Here is an 18,971-nt window from a genome sequence, read left to right as displayed (position 1 = left end):
CTCTCTCTCTCTCGCTCTGGGTCCTAACCTCTCTCCCTCTTTGAGTCAGTATCTCTCTATCTCTCTCTTTGGGTCCACTTCTCTCTCTCTTCTGGTCAGTAACTCTCTCTTTCTCCAGGTCTCTCTCTTTTTGGGTCAGTATTTCCCCCTCTCTCTCTGGGTCAGTATCTCTCTCTGGGCCAGTATCTCCTTCTCTCTCTCTCTCTCTTTGTGTCAGTAGCTCTCTCTCTCTCTCTCTGGGTCTGTATCTTTCTCTCTGTCTTGGGGCCTGTACATCTCTCTCTCCCTCTCTGGTCTGTATTTCTCTCTCTGGGTCAGTATCTCTCTCTCTCTCTGTGGTTCAGTATCTCTCTCAAGGTCAGTCTCTTTCTCTCACTCTCACCTTGGATCAGTATCTTTCCCTCTCTCTGGGCTATATCTCACTCTCTCTCTCTGGGTCTGTATATCTCTCTTGCTCCCTCTCTCTCGGTCTGTATCTCTCTCTCTGGGTCTCTTTCTCTCATTCTCTGGGTATGTACCTTCCTCTCTCTCTCTCGCTCTGAGTCATATTTCTTTCTCTCTCTCTGTGTATCAGTAGCTCTCTCTCTATCTCTCTTTCTCTCTCTGGGTCTGTAAACTCTCTCTCTGCGTCTGTATCTCTCTTTCTTTGGTCTGTATCTCTCTCTCTTTGCATCTGTATCTCTCTCACTCTCTCTCTGGGTCAATATCTCTCTCTTGCTTTCTCTAGGTCAGTCTCTCTCTCTGTCTCTGGGTCAGTATCTGTCCCTCTCTCTCTACGTCAGTCTCTCTCTCTGGGTCAGTATCTCTCCCTCTCTGAGTTGTATCTTTGTATCTCTCTCTAGCCTGTATCTCACTCTGTCTCTCTTGGCATCTGTCTCTCTGAGTCTGTATTTCTCTCTCTCTCTTTCTTTCTCTGGATCTGTATCTCACTCTCCCTCTCTTTGGGTCAGTATCTCTCTCTCTCTCTCTCTCTCTGGGTCAATGTCTCTCTCTCTCTAGGTCTCTCTCTCGCTCTCTCTCTTTAGATTATTATCTCTCCCTCTTTGTCTGGGTCTCTCTCTCTCTGGGTCTGTCTCTCATTCTCTCTCTGGGTCTCTCTTTCTCTCTCTCTGGGTCAGTATGTCTCTCTCTCTCTGGACCTGAATCTCACTCTCTCTCTGTGAATCTGTATCTCTCTCTCAGGGTCTCTCTCTCTCTCTCTCTGAGTCTGTATCTCTCTCTCTCTTTTTGGATCAGTAGCTCTTGCTCTCTCTTTGGATTTGTATTCTCTCTTTGAGCCTGTGTCTCCCTTTCTCTCTCTCTCTCACTGGGTATCTCTCTCTCTCTCTTTCTGGGTCTGTATTTCTGGCTCTCTCTCTTTGGGTCAGGAGCTCTCTCTCTCTCGCTCTCTCTTTGGGTCTGTATCTTTTTCTTTTTCTCTCTCTCTCTGGGTCAGTATTTCTTTCTCTCGCTCTCTCTTTCTTTCGAGGTTAGTATCCCTCTCTCTGTCTGGGTCTGTAGCTTTCCCTCTCTCTCTTTCTGGGTCAGTATTTCTTTCTCTCGCTCTCTCTTTCTTTCGAGGTTAGTATCTCTCTCTCTGTCTGGGTCTGTAGCTTTCCCTCTCTCTCTTTCTGGGTCAGTATTTCTTTCTCTCTCTGGGCCTGTATCTTTCTCTCTCTTTGGGTCTGTATTTGTCTCTTTCTCTCTCTCTCTTGCTCTGGGTCTGTATCTCTTTCTTGTTCTCTCTCTCTGGGCTTGTATTTCTCTTTAGGACAGTATCTCCCTTTCTCTCTTCGGGTCTGCATCTCTCTCTCTCCTGGGTCAGTATCTCTCTTTCTCTCCCTCTCTCTCTTTGGGTCAGTCCCTCTCTCTCTCTGGGTCTGTCTCTCTCTTTCTCTCTCTGGGTCTCTCTCTTTCTCTCTCAGGGTTTGTATCTCCCTCTGTCTCTCAGGGTGTGTATATCTCTCTCTTTCTCCCTGGGTCTGTATATATCTCTCTTTTTAAGTCTATATCTCTCTCCCTCTCTCTCTGTCTGTAACCACCCCCCCCCCCCCCCCCGTCTCTCTTTCCCTCTCTCTCTGGGTCTGTATCTCTCTCTCTCTCTCTGTCTGTGTACTTACCAGGTGACTGTTGTATATGGATGGTTTGCTGTGTGTGTGTGTGGAGATACTCATGGTACTGGCTGGGTTAATGCGTTTTTCTTTCTGCCGCCGATTACAGAACCAGACCCGAATCACCTCCTTCTCCATGGTCAGCTGCTCTGCGATTAACACTATCTCTTCTGAGGTTGGTTTCTGATTCTGTGAAAACACAGATATCTCCATCACACCGCATCCGTCACACCATCTCTGTCACATCCTCCTGTCACACTGACTTAAACTGGGGCCGTGGTTTCTGGATGTGACTGGGGCCTGGGCCCCACTTTCTGGATGTGACTGGGGTCTGAGGTCTGGTTTCTGGATGTGACTGGGGTCTGGGCTCTGGTTTCTGGATGTGACTGGGGTCTGGGCCCTGGTTTCTGGATGTGACTGGGGTCTGGGCCCTGGTTTCTGGATGTGACTGGGGTCTGGGCCCTGGTTTCTGGATGTGACTGGGGTCTGGGCCCTGGTTTCTGGATGTGACTGCATCTGGGCCCTGGTTTCTGCATGTGATTGGGGCCCAGGCTCTGCTCTCTGGATGTGACTGGGGCCTGGGCTCTGCCTTCTGGATGTGACTGGGGTCTGGGCCCTGGTTTCTGGATGTGATTGGGATCTGGGCCCTGGTTTCTGAATGTGACTGGGGACTGGGGCCTCGGCCCTGATTTCTGAATGTGACTGGGGATTGGGGTCTGGGCCCTGGTTTCTGGATGTGACTGGGGCTTGGGTCATGGTTTCTGAATGTGACTGGAGACTGTCATAGTTTTTGGGCCTGACTGAGAACTGGCATTCCAACCCTCCGTCCACTCTCCCCTGCTATGCTGATTACTTACTGCGAGGAAACTCTTTTCTAAGGCCACTCGGACATTGGTCTCGATGCTTGTTCGCTTTTTCCTCTTCCGCCCTCCCATTCCCTCAATGCCGATTGGCGGGCTACTCATTGCGTTGGGGCTGGGCAGAGTTGCATCCGCGGAGAGATTTTCTAAAAGATAAGACAGATGTATAAATCCCCAAAACATCCTGTGGTGCCTGCCCCTCACCTACTGCCCAACCCCTCACCCACTGACCCAACCCCTCACTAACTGCCCAACCCCTCACCCACTGACCCAACCCCTCATTAACTGTCCAACCCCTCACCCACTACCCAACACCTCACCCACTGCCCAACCCTTTACCCACGGTCCGATCTCTTATCCACTGCCCAACCCGTCACCCACTGTCCAACACTTCACCCACTGCCCAACCCATCACCCATTGCCCAATCCATCAGCTACTCACCCAACATCTCACCCACTAATCCAAACTCTCAACAAAGATCATTACCCAATTCCACCCGTCCGAAAACACCCTCTTCCCCCAATTCTGCCCCTCCCCCTCAGCCTCTGCCCCTCCCCCTCAGCCTCTGCCCTTCCTACAGCTCACTGAATGTGAAGGATGAATGATCACATACCGGCATCGTTCAGCCACTTCTCCAGTAAGGGTTTTAATTTGCACATGTTCTTAAAGCTGAGATTCAGCGCTTCAAACCGGGAGATAGTTGTTTGGCTGAAATCATTTCCGTACAGCTTCCCCATTGCCAGTCCCACATCACCCTATGGAAGTAGAACATTTCAGGTTACTGTCCCCATTACAGCACAGCCTGGGTTACTGTCCCCATTACAACACATCCATTACAGCATAGCCTGTGTGACTATCTTCATTACAGAACAGCCCAAGTGACATATCCCATTACAGTGCACCCCATGTTACAGTCCTCATTACAGCACATCATGAATGAAAATCACAGCACAGCCCAAATGATAAAAACCCATTACAGCAGACCCAGGTGATAATCCCTATTGCAGCACAACCCAAGTGACCATACTAATTACAGCACAGCCTGAGTTAATGTCCTCATTAAAGCACAACCCAAGTCAAAGTATTTGTTATAGCACAGCTCAAGTTACAATTCCCATTACAGTATAGCCTGAGTTACAGTCCCCATTACAAAACACCCTGAGTGACGTTCCCCATTACTACACGGCCTGGCTGACAGTCCCTGTTACAGCACACCCCGAGTGACACACCCTGTTACAGCGCATTCCAAGTGACAATCCCTGTTACAGCACAGCCCAAATGACATTCCCTGTTACAGCACAGCCAAAGTAACAGTCCCTATTATAACAGTCCAAGTGACAATTCTCAGTACAGCACAGCCAGAGTTACAATCCACGTTATGGCACAGTGCAAGACACAATTCCCATCACAGCACATTTCAAATGACAGTCTCCATTACAGCACACCCTGTGTGACAGTCCCCATTTCAGCACACCCTGAGTGATAGTCCCCATCACAGCACACCTCAAGTAATAGTCCCCATTACAGTACATCCCAAGTAACAGTCCTCATTACAGTACTCCCTGAGTGACAGTCCCAATTACAGCACACCCTGAGTGACAGTCCCCATTACAACACACCCCAAGTGATAGTTCCCATTACAGCAAACCCTGCATTACAGTCTCCATTACAGCACACCCCAAGTAACAATGCCCATTGCAGGAACCCCTATTGACAGTCCCTCTTACAGCACAGCCCAAGTGACAACCCTGATACTGAACAGTCTGAATGACAATCCCAGTAACGGAACAGCCAGAGTGACAATCTCCATTATGATACAGTCTGAGAAACAATTCCTGTTACAGCATGCCCAAGTGGAAGCTCCATTACAGCACAGCCAAATACACAATCCCCATTATAGTATACCCAGAATGATAATCCCCATCAAAGCACAGCTCGGATGACAATCACTGTTACAACAAACCCCACATTACAATCCCTATTACAGCACAACCCGAGTGAAAATTCCTGTTTCAACACAGCTCAAGGTATGGTCGCCATTTTCAATACAGCCTGAGTGCCAATTCCCATTGCAGCACAGCCAGAGTGGCAATCCCCACTGCTGCACACGTCGTTAGACAGATCCCAATCCAATAATAGGACAAAGTGGGTACTCCCTGACATGGTTACAGGACAGACTGAGCACCCACTGACATAGTTACAGGACAGAATGAACACTCCCTGACAAAGTTACAGCACAGAGTGAACACTATCCGACACGGTGCTGTTAAGTTTGTGAAGTTGGAATTTGATATTGGTAAAAAGATGTAAAAAATTGTAAAAATGGTAGGGGCAAAAAAAATTGCAGTGTCCCTTAAAAAGCTGCTGTTTGTTTCAGTGCTTTGAGATTTAAAATGCAAGATATATCCAGAGTCCAAGCTGAAACTTTTGTACCAAAAAGTCAAGCAGTGGTCTTACCATGACAACCTTTTTTTAATTTGGATCTATCAATTTAAAGCAGGCAATCAGCTATCAGGAGTCTATAAAATTTGAATTTGATGGCGTTGACAACATCAGACCAATCCTAGTGTAAGAAAATTACAATCATCACAGGTATAAAAGAGAGTGCGGGGTGGGGGAATGGCAGAGTAATAGCAGAACTGCCACCTCTCAAACCTTGAAAGGGAGAGAGCAGCTCCTAACTCTGCCAGCTTCAGAAATCTCTGAAGAGAACTCACCATCTAACTAGCGAAAGGTTCCAAATTAGAAAAAACTTACAGAGGACTGACAGAGGAACTCCAAAAGATTCTGAAAGTCACAAAGTTGCTTGTATTTTTTGAAAGTGACTGAACTTTTTTTTTGCTTAATGAAGGAGTATTATATGTATTTGAACAGCATTCCATTAGAATCTTATTATATTCAATATGTTATTTGTTTAGTTAAAAATCCCTGTGAATTAAATAAATAAATTGTTAAAAGTTTATTTTCAAGTGAATGCCAGATATTTCTGTTAGTTAACCATAAATCATTATTAAAGAACAGTTCACACCTTCCTACACACTTCTAACCAATTATGAGGCAAGGTATTCCTCTTTGGGTGATTCGGCATTACTTCTCAAAGTGGGGTCAACATCTGCATCGCAACAACATTTACAGGACACAGTGAACACACGTCGACACGGTTACAGCACAGCATGAACACTCCCCGACACAGTTACAGGACAGCATGAACACTCTCCAATATAGTTACAGGGCAGCATCATTGTTCCCTGACATGCTTACAGGACAGTATGACCACTCCCTGACATGCTTACAGGACAGCATGAACATTCCCCGACATGGTTACATTAGAGCATGAACACTTCCTGACATGGTTAGAGTACAGCATGAACACGTGAACACTCCCGGACACGGTTACAGAAACAGTGTGAACACTGTAACCAACACGGTTACAGGACAGCGTGAATACTCCCTGACTCTCTCACAGGACAGCGTGAACACTGCCCGACACAGTTACAGGACAAAGTGAACACTCCCTGATACAGTTACAGAACAGTGTGAACACCCCCCCAACATGAACACAGGACAGCGTGAACACTCCCTTTCATGGATACAGAGCACTGTGAACACTTCCTGATGCGCTGACAACACAGCGTGAACACTCCCTGACACGGTTACAGGACAAAGTGAACACTCCCTGATACAGTTACAGAACAGTGTGATCATCCACCCTTCCATGGGTACAGGGCACTGTTAACACCCCCTGATGCACTGACAGCACACCGTGTCACTGTAACTGACACGGTTACAGAACAGTATGAACACTCCCCAACATGGTTTCAGGACACCAACAAGCTTACAGGACAGCGTGAACACTCCCAGACATGGTTGCAGGACAGTGTGTGAACACTTCCCAACACAATTAGAGGACAGCGTGAACACTCCCCGGCACTCTTACAGGACAGTGTGAACACTCCCTGACAAGCTTACAGGACAGTGTGAACATTGCCTGACACGATTAGAGGACAGCGTGAACATTCCCTGACATGGTTACAGCACAACATGAACACTCCCTGACAGGATTACAAGGACAGCGTGAACACACCCTGACATGATTACAGCACAGCGTGAACTCTCCCTGACAGGGTTACAGGACAGCGTTAACACCCTCCGTCACGGTTACACAACAGCATGAACACTTTCTGACACTCTTACAGAACAATGTGAACACTCCCTGACACGGTTAGAGGACAGCGTGAACATGTGAACACGCGCTGATGCAGTTACAGAAACAGTGTGAACACTGAAACCAACACGGTTACAGGACAGCGTGAACACTCCCTGATACAGTTACAGAACAGTGTGAACATCCCCCCAACATGAACACAGGACAGCGTGAACACTCCCTTTCATGGGTACAGGGCACTGTTAACACTCCCTGATGCACTGACAGAACAGCGTCAACACTCCCTGACACGGTTACAGGACAGCATGAACACTCCCCAAGATGGTTTCAGGACAGCAACAAGCTTACAGGACAGCGTGACCACTCCCAGACATAGCTGCAGAACAGCGTGAGCATTCCCCGACATGGTTACAGGACAGCATGAACACACACCGACACAGTTACAGACTAGCATGAACACTCCCTGACACGCTTACACCATAGCGTGAAGACTCCCCGACGTGGTTAAAGGACAGCGTGAACACTCATTGACATAGAATCATAGAACCCTACAGTGCAGAACGAGGCCATTCAGCCCATCGGGTTTGCACCGATCACAAACCCACCCAGACCCTACCCCAATATCCCTAATATTTTACCCGCCACTCCCTCTAACCTACGCACCTCAGGACATTAAGGGGCAATTTAGCATGGCCAATCAACCTAACCCGTACATCTTTGGACTGTGGGAGGAAACCGGAGCACCCCAAGGAAACCCACGCAAACACAAGGACAATGCGCAAACTTCACACAGACAGTGACCAATCCGTGAATCAAACCCAGGCCCCTGGAGCTGTGAAGCAGCAGTGCTAACCACTGTGCTACCGTGCCACCCCATGGTTACAGGACAGCATGAACACTCCCCGACACTCTTACAGGACAGCGAGAACACTCCCTGACATGGTTACAGGACAGCGTGAACACTCCACGACACAGTTACAGGACAGTGTGAACACTGGCTGATAAGGTTACAGGACAGCGTGAACACTCCACGACATGGTTACAGGACAGTGTGAACACTCCCTGATACGGTTACAGAACATTGTGAACACCCCCACCCCCCAACATGGATACAGGACAGCGTGAACACTCCCTGACATGGTTACAGGGCAGCGTGAACACTCCCCAATGCCCTTAAAAGACAACATGAACAGTCTCCAACACAGTTACAGGACAGCGTGAGCACTTCCCGATATGGTTACAGGATAGCATGAACACTCCCCGACACGGTTATATTACAGCGTGAACGCATCCCGACACAGTTACAGCACAGTGTGAACACTCCCCAACACAGTTAGAGGACAGTGAGAGTACTCCCCCACATGGTTACAGGACAGTGTGAACACTCCCGAACACTCTTACAGGACAGCGTGAACACTGCCTGATACAGTTGCAGGACAGTGTGAACATTTCCTGACATGGTTACAGGATAGCGTGAACACACCCCAACACAGTTATAGGATAGCATTAACACTCCCTGGCACGGTTACAGAACAGCGTAAATACTCCCCAGCACTCTTACAGGAAGTGTGAACACTCCCTGACAATCTTAGAGGACAGCATGAACACTGCCTGACATGATTGGAGGACAGTGTGAACACTCCCTGACATGGTTACAGGACAGCGTGAACACTCCCCAGTGCGGTTACAGGACAGCGTGAACACTCCCTGACACAGTTGAAAGATAGCGTGAACACTCCCTGACATAGTTACATGAGAGCGTGAACACACCCCGACATGGTTACAGGACAGCATGAACACTCCCTGACACGTTGCAAGATAGCGTGAACGTGAACACTCCCTGATACGGTTACAGGACAGCGTGAACACTCCCCGACACTTTTCGACACGGTTACAGGACAGTATGACCATTCGCTGACACACTTATAGGGCAGCGGGAACACTCCCTGACATGGTTAAGGGACAGTGTGAACACTCCCTGACACAGTTACAGGACAGTATGACTATTCGCCGACACACTTATAGGGCAGCGGGAACGCTCCCTGGCATGGTTAAGGGACAGCGTGAACACTCCCTGACACGGTTACAGGACAGCGTGAACACTCCCCGACACAATTACAGAAACAGTGTGAACACTGTAACCAACACGATTACAGGACAGCGTGAATACTCCCCAACACTGTTGCAGTTCATTGTGAACACTCCCTGACACTCTTACACGACAAGGTGAACGCTCCCCAACACAGTTACAGGACAGCATGAACACTCCCCGATTCTCTTACAGGACAGCATGAACGTTCCCCAACACGTTAACAGGACAGCGTGACCACTCCCTGACATGCTTACAGGACAGCATGACAACTCCCTGACATGATTACAGGACAGGGTGAACACTCCCTGACACACTTAAGGACAGTGTGACCAGCCCTGAACATAGGTACAGGACAGCGTGAACACTTTTCGACACGGTTACGGGACAGTGTGACTATTCGCTGACACACTTATAGGACAGCAGGAACACTCCTTGACATGGTTAAGGGACAGCGTGAACACTCCCTGACACGGTTACAGGACAGCGTGAACACTCCCTGGCATGGTTACAGGACAGTATGAACACTCCCGATCGCAGTTACAGGACAGCGTCAACATTCCCCGACACACTTACAGCACAGTGTGACCACTCCCCAACATGCTTACAGGAAGCATGAAGACTCCCTGGTACACTTACAGGACAGCGTAAACATTCCCCAACATTGTTACAGGACAGCATGGACATACCCCGACATGGTTACAGTACAACGTGAACACCCTCTGACAGGGTTACAGGACAGCGTTAACACTCCCCATCACGGTTACACGGCAGCATGAACACTCCCCAACACTCTTACAGGACAGTGTGAACACTCCCTGACATGGTTACAGGACAGCGTGAACAATCCCTGACACAATTACAGGACAGCATGAACACTCCCTGACATTCTTACAGGACAGGGGGAACAGGCTCTGACATGGTTACAGAACAACGTGAATGCTCCCCGACGTGATTACAGGACAGCGTGAACACTCCCCGGCTTGCTTAAGGACAGCGTGACTGGTCCCTGATACGCTTACAGGACAGTGTGACCACTCCCTGACACGCTTAAGGACAGCGCGACCAGTCCCCGACACAGGTACAGGACAGCATGGACACACCCTGATACAGTTACAGGATAGCATGAACACTCCCTGACACTTACAGGACAGTGTGAACATCGTAACCAACACAGTTACAGAACAACATGAACACTTTATGACACGGTTACAGACAGTGTGACCATTCGCTGACACACTTACAGGACAGCATGAACACTCCCTGATATTGTTACAGGACAGTGTGAACACCCCTTGACACTGTTACTGGACAGTGTGAACACTCCCTGACAATCTTACAGGACAGCGTGAGTGCTGCCTGACATGATTAGAGGGCAGCGTGAACACTCCCCGATACAGTTACAGGACAGCGTGAACACTCCCCGACAGGGTTACAAGATAGCGTGAACACTCCCCAACACGGTTACATGAGAGCGTGAACACTCCCTTACATGGTTACAGGACAGCGTGAACACTCCCTGACACGGTTACAGGACAGCGTGAACACTCCCTGACACGGTTACAGAAACAGTGTGAACACTGTAACCAACATGATTACAGGACAGCGTGAATACTCCTCGATACTCTTGCAGGACAGTGTGAACACTCCCAGACACTCCCACAAGACAATGTGAACCATCCCCAACATGGTTACAGGACAGGGTAAACGCTCCCTGACACAGTTACATGACAGCATGAACACTCCCCGACACTCTTACAGGACAGTGTGAACACTCCCTGACATGCTTACAGGAGAGCATGACCACTCACTGACAAGCTTAAGGACAGCACGACCAGTCCCCAACACAGGTACAGGACAGTGTGAACACACCCTGATACAGTTACAGGGTAGCGTGAACACTCCCTGACACTGTTACACTCCCTGATACTGTTACAGCATTTTGACACAGTTATAGGACAGTGTGACCATTCGCTGACACACTTACAGGACAGTGGGAACACTCCCTGACATGGTTAAGGCACAGCATGAACACTCCCTGACACGGTTACACGACAGCGTAAACACTCCCGGATGCAGTTACAGGATAGCATCAATATTCCCCAAGATGCTTACAGGACAGCATGACCACTCCCAGACATGCTTACGGGAAGCATGAACACTCCCTGACACACTTACAGGACAGAGTGAACATTCACCAACATTGTTACAGGACAGCATGAACACACCCTGACATGGTTACAGCATAGCGTGAACACTCCCCTGACAGGGTTACAGGGCAGCATGACCACTCGCTGACACACTTACAGGACAGTGTGACCACTCCCCGACACGCTTAAGGACAGTATGACCAATCCCCGTCACAGGTACAGGACAGCATGAACACACCCCAATAGTTACAGGTAGCATGAAAATTCCATGACACTGTCACAGGACAGTGGGAACACTCCCCATCAGCAACAACATTCCCCGAGACACTTACAGGACAGCGTGAACATTCCCCGACATTGTCACAGGGCAGCATGAACACACCCTGACATGTTTACAGCATAGTGTGAACATTCCCTGACATGGTTAGAGGACAGTGTGAACATTCCCCAGTACGGTTACAGGACAGTGTGAATAGAACCCCGACACTTTTACAGGACAGTGTGAACACTCCCCGACACTCTTACAGGACAGCGTGAACACTCCATGACATGGTTACAGGACAGTATGAACACTTAACGGCACACTTACAGGACAGCGTGATCACTCCCTGACTTGGTAACAGACAGCGCAAACACTCCCTGACACGGTTACAGAACACTGTGACCATTACCCGACACACTTACAAAACAGCGTGTAAACTCCTTGTCACGGTTACAGGACAGTGTGAACACTCCCCGACATGGTTACACGACAGCGTGAACACCCCCTGACATGGTTACAGGACAGCGTGAAGACTCCCCGAAATGATTACAGGACAGCATGAACACTCCCTGACATGGTTACAGGACAGCGTGACCAGTCCCCGACATGCTTATAGGAAGCATCAACACTCCCTGACACGCTTACAGGACAGCGTGAACACTCCCTGACAGCGTAACAGGACAGCATGACCACACCTCGACAGGGTTACAGGATAGCATGAACATGCCCTGACACGGTTAGAGGGCAGCGTGCCCACTCCCCAACATGGTTATAGGACAGCATGAACAAGATCCGACATGATTACAGGGCAGGATGAATACTCCCCGACATGGGTACAGGATAGAATGAACAATCCACGAAATGGTTACAGGACAGTGTGAACACTCCTGAACATGGTTACAGGACAGCCTGAACATTCCCTGACATGGTTACAGGACAGCGTGAACAGTCCTCAACACGGTTACAGAACACTGTATACACTCCCCGACACTCTTACAGGACAGTGTGAACACTCCCTGGCACAGTTAAAGGAAAGCGTGAACACTCCCTGATATGGTTACTGGACAGCGTGAACGCTCCCCAACATGGCTGCAGGACAGCTTGAACACTCCCTGACGCAGTTACAGGACAGCGTGAACACTCCCCGACACTCGTACAGGACAGTGTGAACACTCCCTGACGCAGTTACAGGACAGCGTGAACACTCCCCGACACTCTTACAGGACAGGGTGAACACTCCCTGACGCAGTTACAGGACAGCGTGAACACTCCCCGACACTCGTACAGGACAGTGTGAACACTCCCTGACGCAGTTACAGGACAGCGTGAACACTCCCCGACACTCTTACAGGACAGTGTGAACACTCCCTGACGCAGTTACATGACAGCGTGAACACTCCCCGACACTCTTACAGGACAGTGTGAACACTCCCTGACGCAGTTACATGACAGCGTGAACACTCCCCGACACTCTTACAGGACAGTGTGAACACTCCCTGACGCAGTTACATGACAGCGTGAACACTCCCCGACACTCTTACAGGACAGTGTGAACACTCCCTGGCACAGTTACAGGAAAGCATGAACACTCCCCAATAATGGTTGCTGGACAGAGGGAACCACACCCCGACATGGCTACAGGATGGCTTGAACACTCCCCGGCCCGGTTCCAGGACAGCATGAACGCTCCCTGACATGTTACAGGACAGCACGTACACTCCCCGACACAGTAACAGGACAGCGTCAACACTCCCTGACACAGTTACAGGAAAGCATCAACGCTCCCCGACACTTTTACAAGACAGCCTGAACACTCCCCTACACGGTGACAGGACAGTGTGAACACTGCCCTACACTCCTACAGGACAGTGTCAACACTCTCCGACACGATTACATGACAGAATAAACACTCCCCGACATGCTTACAAGACAGCATGAACAATCCCTGACACGGTTTGAGAACAGCATGAACGCTCATTGATACGGTTACAGGACAGTGTGAACAAACCCCAACATGGATATAGGGCAGCGTGAACACTCCAGGACACGGTTACATTATAGCGTGAACACTCCCTGACACAGTTACAGCACAGAGTCAACACTCGCTGACATGCTTAGAGCACTGCATGACACTCACTGACATGGTTACGGCACAGCATGAACACTCCCTGACATGGTTAAGCACAGTGTGAACACTCACCGACATGTTTACACGACAGGACATAGTTAAGCACAGCGTGAACACTCACCGACATGTTTACACGACAGGACATGGTTAAGCACAGCGTGAACACTCACCGACATGTTTACACAACAGGACATGGTTAAGCACAGCGTGAACACTCACCGACATGTTTACACGACAGGACATGGTTAAGCACAGTGTGAACACTCACCGACATGTTTACACGACAGGACATGGTTAAGCACTGCGTGAACACTCACTGACATGTTTACACAACAGGACATGGTTAAGCACAGCGTGAACACTCACCGACATGTTTACACGACAGGACATGGTTAAGCACTGCGTGAACACTCACCGACATGTTTACACGACAGGACATGGTTAAGCACAGCGCAAACACTCACCGACATGTTTACACAACAGGACATGGTTAAGCACTGTGTGAACACTCACCGACATATTTCCACGTCAGGACATGGTTAAGCACTGCGTGAACACTCACCGACATGTTTACACGACAGGACATGGTTAAGCACTGCGTGAACACTCACCGACATATTTCCACGTCAAGACATGGTTAAGCACTGCGTGAACACTCACCGACATGTTTACACAACAGGACATGGTTAAGCACAGTGTGAACACTCACCGACATGTTTCCATGTCAGGACATGGTTAAGCACTGCGTGAACACTCACCGACATGTTTACACGACAGGACATGGTTAAGCACTGCGTGAACACTCACCGACATGTTTACACGACAGAACATGGTTAAGCACAGTGTGAACACTCACCGACATGTTTCCATGTCAGGACATGGTTAAGCACTGCGTGAACACTCACCGACATGTTTACACGACAGGACATGGTTAAGCACAGCGCGAACACTCACCAACATGTTTACATGACAGGACATGGTTAAGCACTGCGTGAACACTCACCGACATGTTTACACGACAGGACATGGTTAAGCAGTGCGTGAACACTCACCGACATGTTTACACGACAGGACATGGTTAAGCACTGTGTGAACACTCACCGACATGTTTACACGACAGGACATGGTTAAGCACTGTGTGAACACTCACCGACATGTTTACACGACAGGACATGGTTAAGCACGGCGCGAACACTCACTGACATGTTTACACGACAGGACATGGTTAAGCACAGCGTGAACACTCACCGACATGTTTCCACATCAGGACATGGTTAAGCACTGTGTGAACACTCACCAACATGTTTACACGACAGGACATGGTTAAGCACTGCGTGAACACTCACCGACATGTTTACACGACAGGACATGGTTAAGCACAGTGTGAACACTCACCGACATGTTTCCATGTCAGGACATGGTTAAGCACAGTGTGAACACTCACCGACATGTTTACACGACAGGACATGGTTAAGCACTGCGTGAACACTCACCGACATGTTTACACGACAGGACATGGTTAAGCAGTGCGTGAACACTCACCGACATGTTTACACAACAGGACATGGTTAAGCACAGTGTGAACACTCACCGACATGTTTACACGACAGGACATGGTTAAGCACTGCGTGAACACTCACCGACATGTTTACACGACAGGACATGGTTAAGCACAGTGTGAACACTCACCGACATGTTTACACAACAGGACATGGTTAAGCACAGCGTGAACACTCACCGACATGTTTCCATGTCAGGACATGGTTAAGCACAGCGCGAACACTCACCGACATGTTTACACGACAGGACATGGTTAAGCACTGTGTGAACACTCACCGACATGCTTACACGACAGGACATGGTTAAGCACTGCGTGAACACTCACCGACATGTTTACACGACAGGACATGGTTAAGCACTGCGTGAACACTCACCGACATGTTTACACGACAGGACATGGTTAAGCACTGCGTGAACACTCACCGACATGTTTACACGACAGGACATGGTTAAGCACAGTGTGAACACTCACCGACATGTTTACACGACAGGACATGGTTAAGCACAGTGTGAACACTCACCGACATGTTTACACGACAGGACACGGTTAAGCACAGCGCGAACACTCACCGACATGTTTACACGACAGGACATGGTTAAGCACAGTGTGAACACTCACCGACATGTTTACACGACAGGACATGGTTAAGCACAGTGTGAACACTCACCGACATGTTTACACGACAGGACATGGTTAAGCACAGTGTGAACACTCACCAACATGTTTACACGACAGGACATGGTTAAGCACAGTGTGAACACTCATCGACATGTTTACACGACAGGACATGGTTCAGCACAGCGTGAACACTCACTGACATGTTTACACGACAGGACATGGTTAAGCACAGTGTGAACACTCACCGACATGTTTACACGACAGGACATGGTTAAGCACAGTGTGAACACTCATCGACATGTTTACACGACAGGACATGGTTCAGCACAGCGTGAACACTCACCGACATGTTTACACGACAGGACATGGTTAAGCACAGTGTGAACACTCACCGACATGTTTACACGACAGGACATGGTTAAGCACAGTGTGAACACTCACCGACATGTTTACACGACAGGACACGGTTAAGCACAGCGCGAACACTCACCGACATGTTTACACGACAGGACATGGTTAAGCACAGTGTGAACACTCACCGACATGTTTACACGACAGGACATGGTTAAGCACAGTGTGAACACTCACCGACATGTTTACACGACAGGACATGGTTAAGCACAGTGTGAACACTCATCGACATGTTTACACGACAGGACATGGTTCAGCACAGCGTGAACACTCACCGACATGTTTACACGACAGGACATGGTTAAGCACAGTGTGAACACTCACCGACATGTTTACACGACACTCCTTGACACAGTTACAGGATAGCATGAAGACTTCCCAACATGCTTACAGGACAGCGTGAACACTTCCCGACACGGTTACAAGACAGCGTGAACATTCCCTGACACAGTTACAAGACAGCATCTGCGCTCCCCAACAGGCTTACACGACAATGTGAACACTCCCCACACAGTTACTGGACAGCGTTAACACTCCCTGACACGGTTACCGGATAGCATGAACACTCTCCGAGATTCTTACAGGACAGAGTGAACACTCTCTGAGACAGTTACGGGACAGCATGAACACTCCCTGAAACAGTTAGAGGAAAGCTTGAACACTCTGTGATATGGTCACAGGATAACGCGAACATTCCCCGACATGGTTGCAGGAAAGCGTGAACACTCCCCTGCATGTTTACAGGACAGAGCCAACACTCCCCGACATGGTTACAGGACAGCATGAATACTCCCCGACACACTTACAAGACAGCGTGAACACTGCCCAACACACTTACAAGACAGCGTGAAAACTCCTGGAGACTGTTACAGGACAGTGTGAACACTCCCCGACATGCTTGCAGGACAGCGTGAACTATCCATGACAGGATTACAAGACAGCATGAACGCTCCCTGACACGCTTACAGGACAGCACAAGCACTCCCCGACACGCTTACAAGACAGCGTGAGCACTCTCTGACATGGTTGCAGGACAATGTGAACACTCTCTGACACGGTTACAAGACAGCATGAGCACTCCCCGACATGGTTACAGGACAGAGGGAACACCACCCCGACATGGTGACAGGGCAGCATGAGCACTCCCAGACACGTTACAAGACAATGTGAACACTCCCCGACACGGTTGCAAGACAGTGTGAACACTCCCCAACATGGTTACAGGACAGCATGAACACTCCCCCACATGTTTACAAGAGAGGGTGAACATTCCCCGATACGCTTATAGGACAGCGTGAACACTCCCTGATAGGATCACATTTCAGCGGGAACACTACCTGATACAGTTACAGCACAGAGTTAACACTCCCTGACACTCTTATAGAACAGCGTGAACACCCCTCGACACAGTTACAGGACAGCATGAACACTCCCCGACACTCTTATAGGATGGTTTGAACACTCCCTGGCACAGTAACAGGAGAGTGTGAACACTCCTTGACGTGGTTACAGAACATCGTGAACATTCCCCGACATGGTTACAGGACAGCGTGAACACTCCCTGACACTCTTATAGGATAGTTTGGACACTCCCTGGCACAGTAACAGAAGAGTGTGAACACTCCGTGATATGGTTACAAGACAACGCGAACATTCCCCAACATAAGAACATAAGAAATAGGAGCAGGAGTAGACCATCTAGCCCTTCGAGCCTGCACCGCCATTCAATAAGATCATGGCTGATCTGTCGTGGCTCAGTTCCACATTCCCGCCCTCTCCCCATAACCCTTAATCCCCTCGCTTATCAAAAACCCATCAACCCGCGTCTTAAAAATATTTAGCGAGGCAGTCTCCACCACCTCAACGGGCAGAGAATTCCAGAGATTCACCACCCTTTGAGTGAAGAAGTTCTTCCTCAACTCCGTTCTAAACCGCCCCCCCTTTATCTTGAGGCTGTGCCCCCTAGTCCTACTGTCCTTTCTGAGCGGGAAGAGTCTCTCCACCTCTATCCTATCCATCCCATTCATCATCTTATATGTCTCAATGAGATCTCCCCTCATTCTTCTAAACTCTAACGAGTACGAGCCTAGTTTATTCAGCCTCTCCTCATAGCTCAACCCCCTCAACTCCGGTACCAGCCTAGTAAACCTCCTCTGCACTCCCTCCAAGGCCAAAATATCCTTGCGTAAGTGCGGCGACCAAAACTGCACACAGTACTCCAGCTGCGGCCTCACCAATGCCCTATACAGCCGCAGCAAGACCTCCCTACTTTTATATTCAATCCCCCTCGCTATGAAGGCCAGCATCCCATTAGCCTTCCTGACCACAGGACAGCTGAACACTCCCTGACACGCTTAGAAGACAGCGTGAACACTCCCCGACATGCTTTCAGCACAGCGTGAACACTCCCCGATACGGTTACAGGACAGCGTGAACACTCTCTGACACACTTACAGGACAGCGTGAACACTCCCTGACAGGGTTACAGGCGATCATGAAAACTCCCCAGTAAGGTTACAGGGTGGCATGAACACTCCCCAACATGGTGACAGAACAGCATGAGCACTCCCCAACATATGACAAGACAGTGTGAACACTTCCCGGCATGGTTACAAGACAACGTGAACACACCCCGA

General features: G+C 49.2%; 1 protein-coding gene across 1 annotated transcript in view; it reads right to left on the bottom strand.

The window, feature by feature from the left end:
- pou2f2b (POU class 2 homeobox 2b) overlaps positions 1 to 18,971 on the bottom strand; it is a 216,405-nt gene that overhangs the window by 9,556 nt on the left and 187,878 nt on the right. Inside the window, exons 12-14 of the mRNA XM_080204469.1 lie at positions 3,565 to 3,706; positions 2,948 to 3,096; positions 2,100 to 2,279 (exon numbers count right to left, since the gene is read on the bottom strand). Coding sequence (XP_080060595.1) covers positions 2,100 to 2,279; positions 2,948 to 3,096; positions 3,565 to 3,706 — 471 coding nt within the window. The remainder of the gene's footprint in view (positions 1 to 2,099; positions 2,280 to 2,947; positions 3,097 to 3,564; positions 3,707 to 18,971) is intronic.

This window comes from Carcharhinus amblyrhynchos, chromosome 16 (genome assembly GCF_965287045.1).
Source record: "Carcharhinus amblyrhynchos chromosome 16, sCarAmb.v2.hapA, whole genome shotgun sequence".
Taxonomy (NCBI): Eukaryota; Metazoa; Chordata; class Chondrichthyes; order Carcharhiniformes; family Carcharhinidae; genus Carcharhinus; species Carcharhinus amblyrhynchos.
The sequence above is the reverse complement of the archived record's forward strand: the minus strand, read 5'-3'. Positions and strand labels throughout refer to the sequence as shown.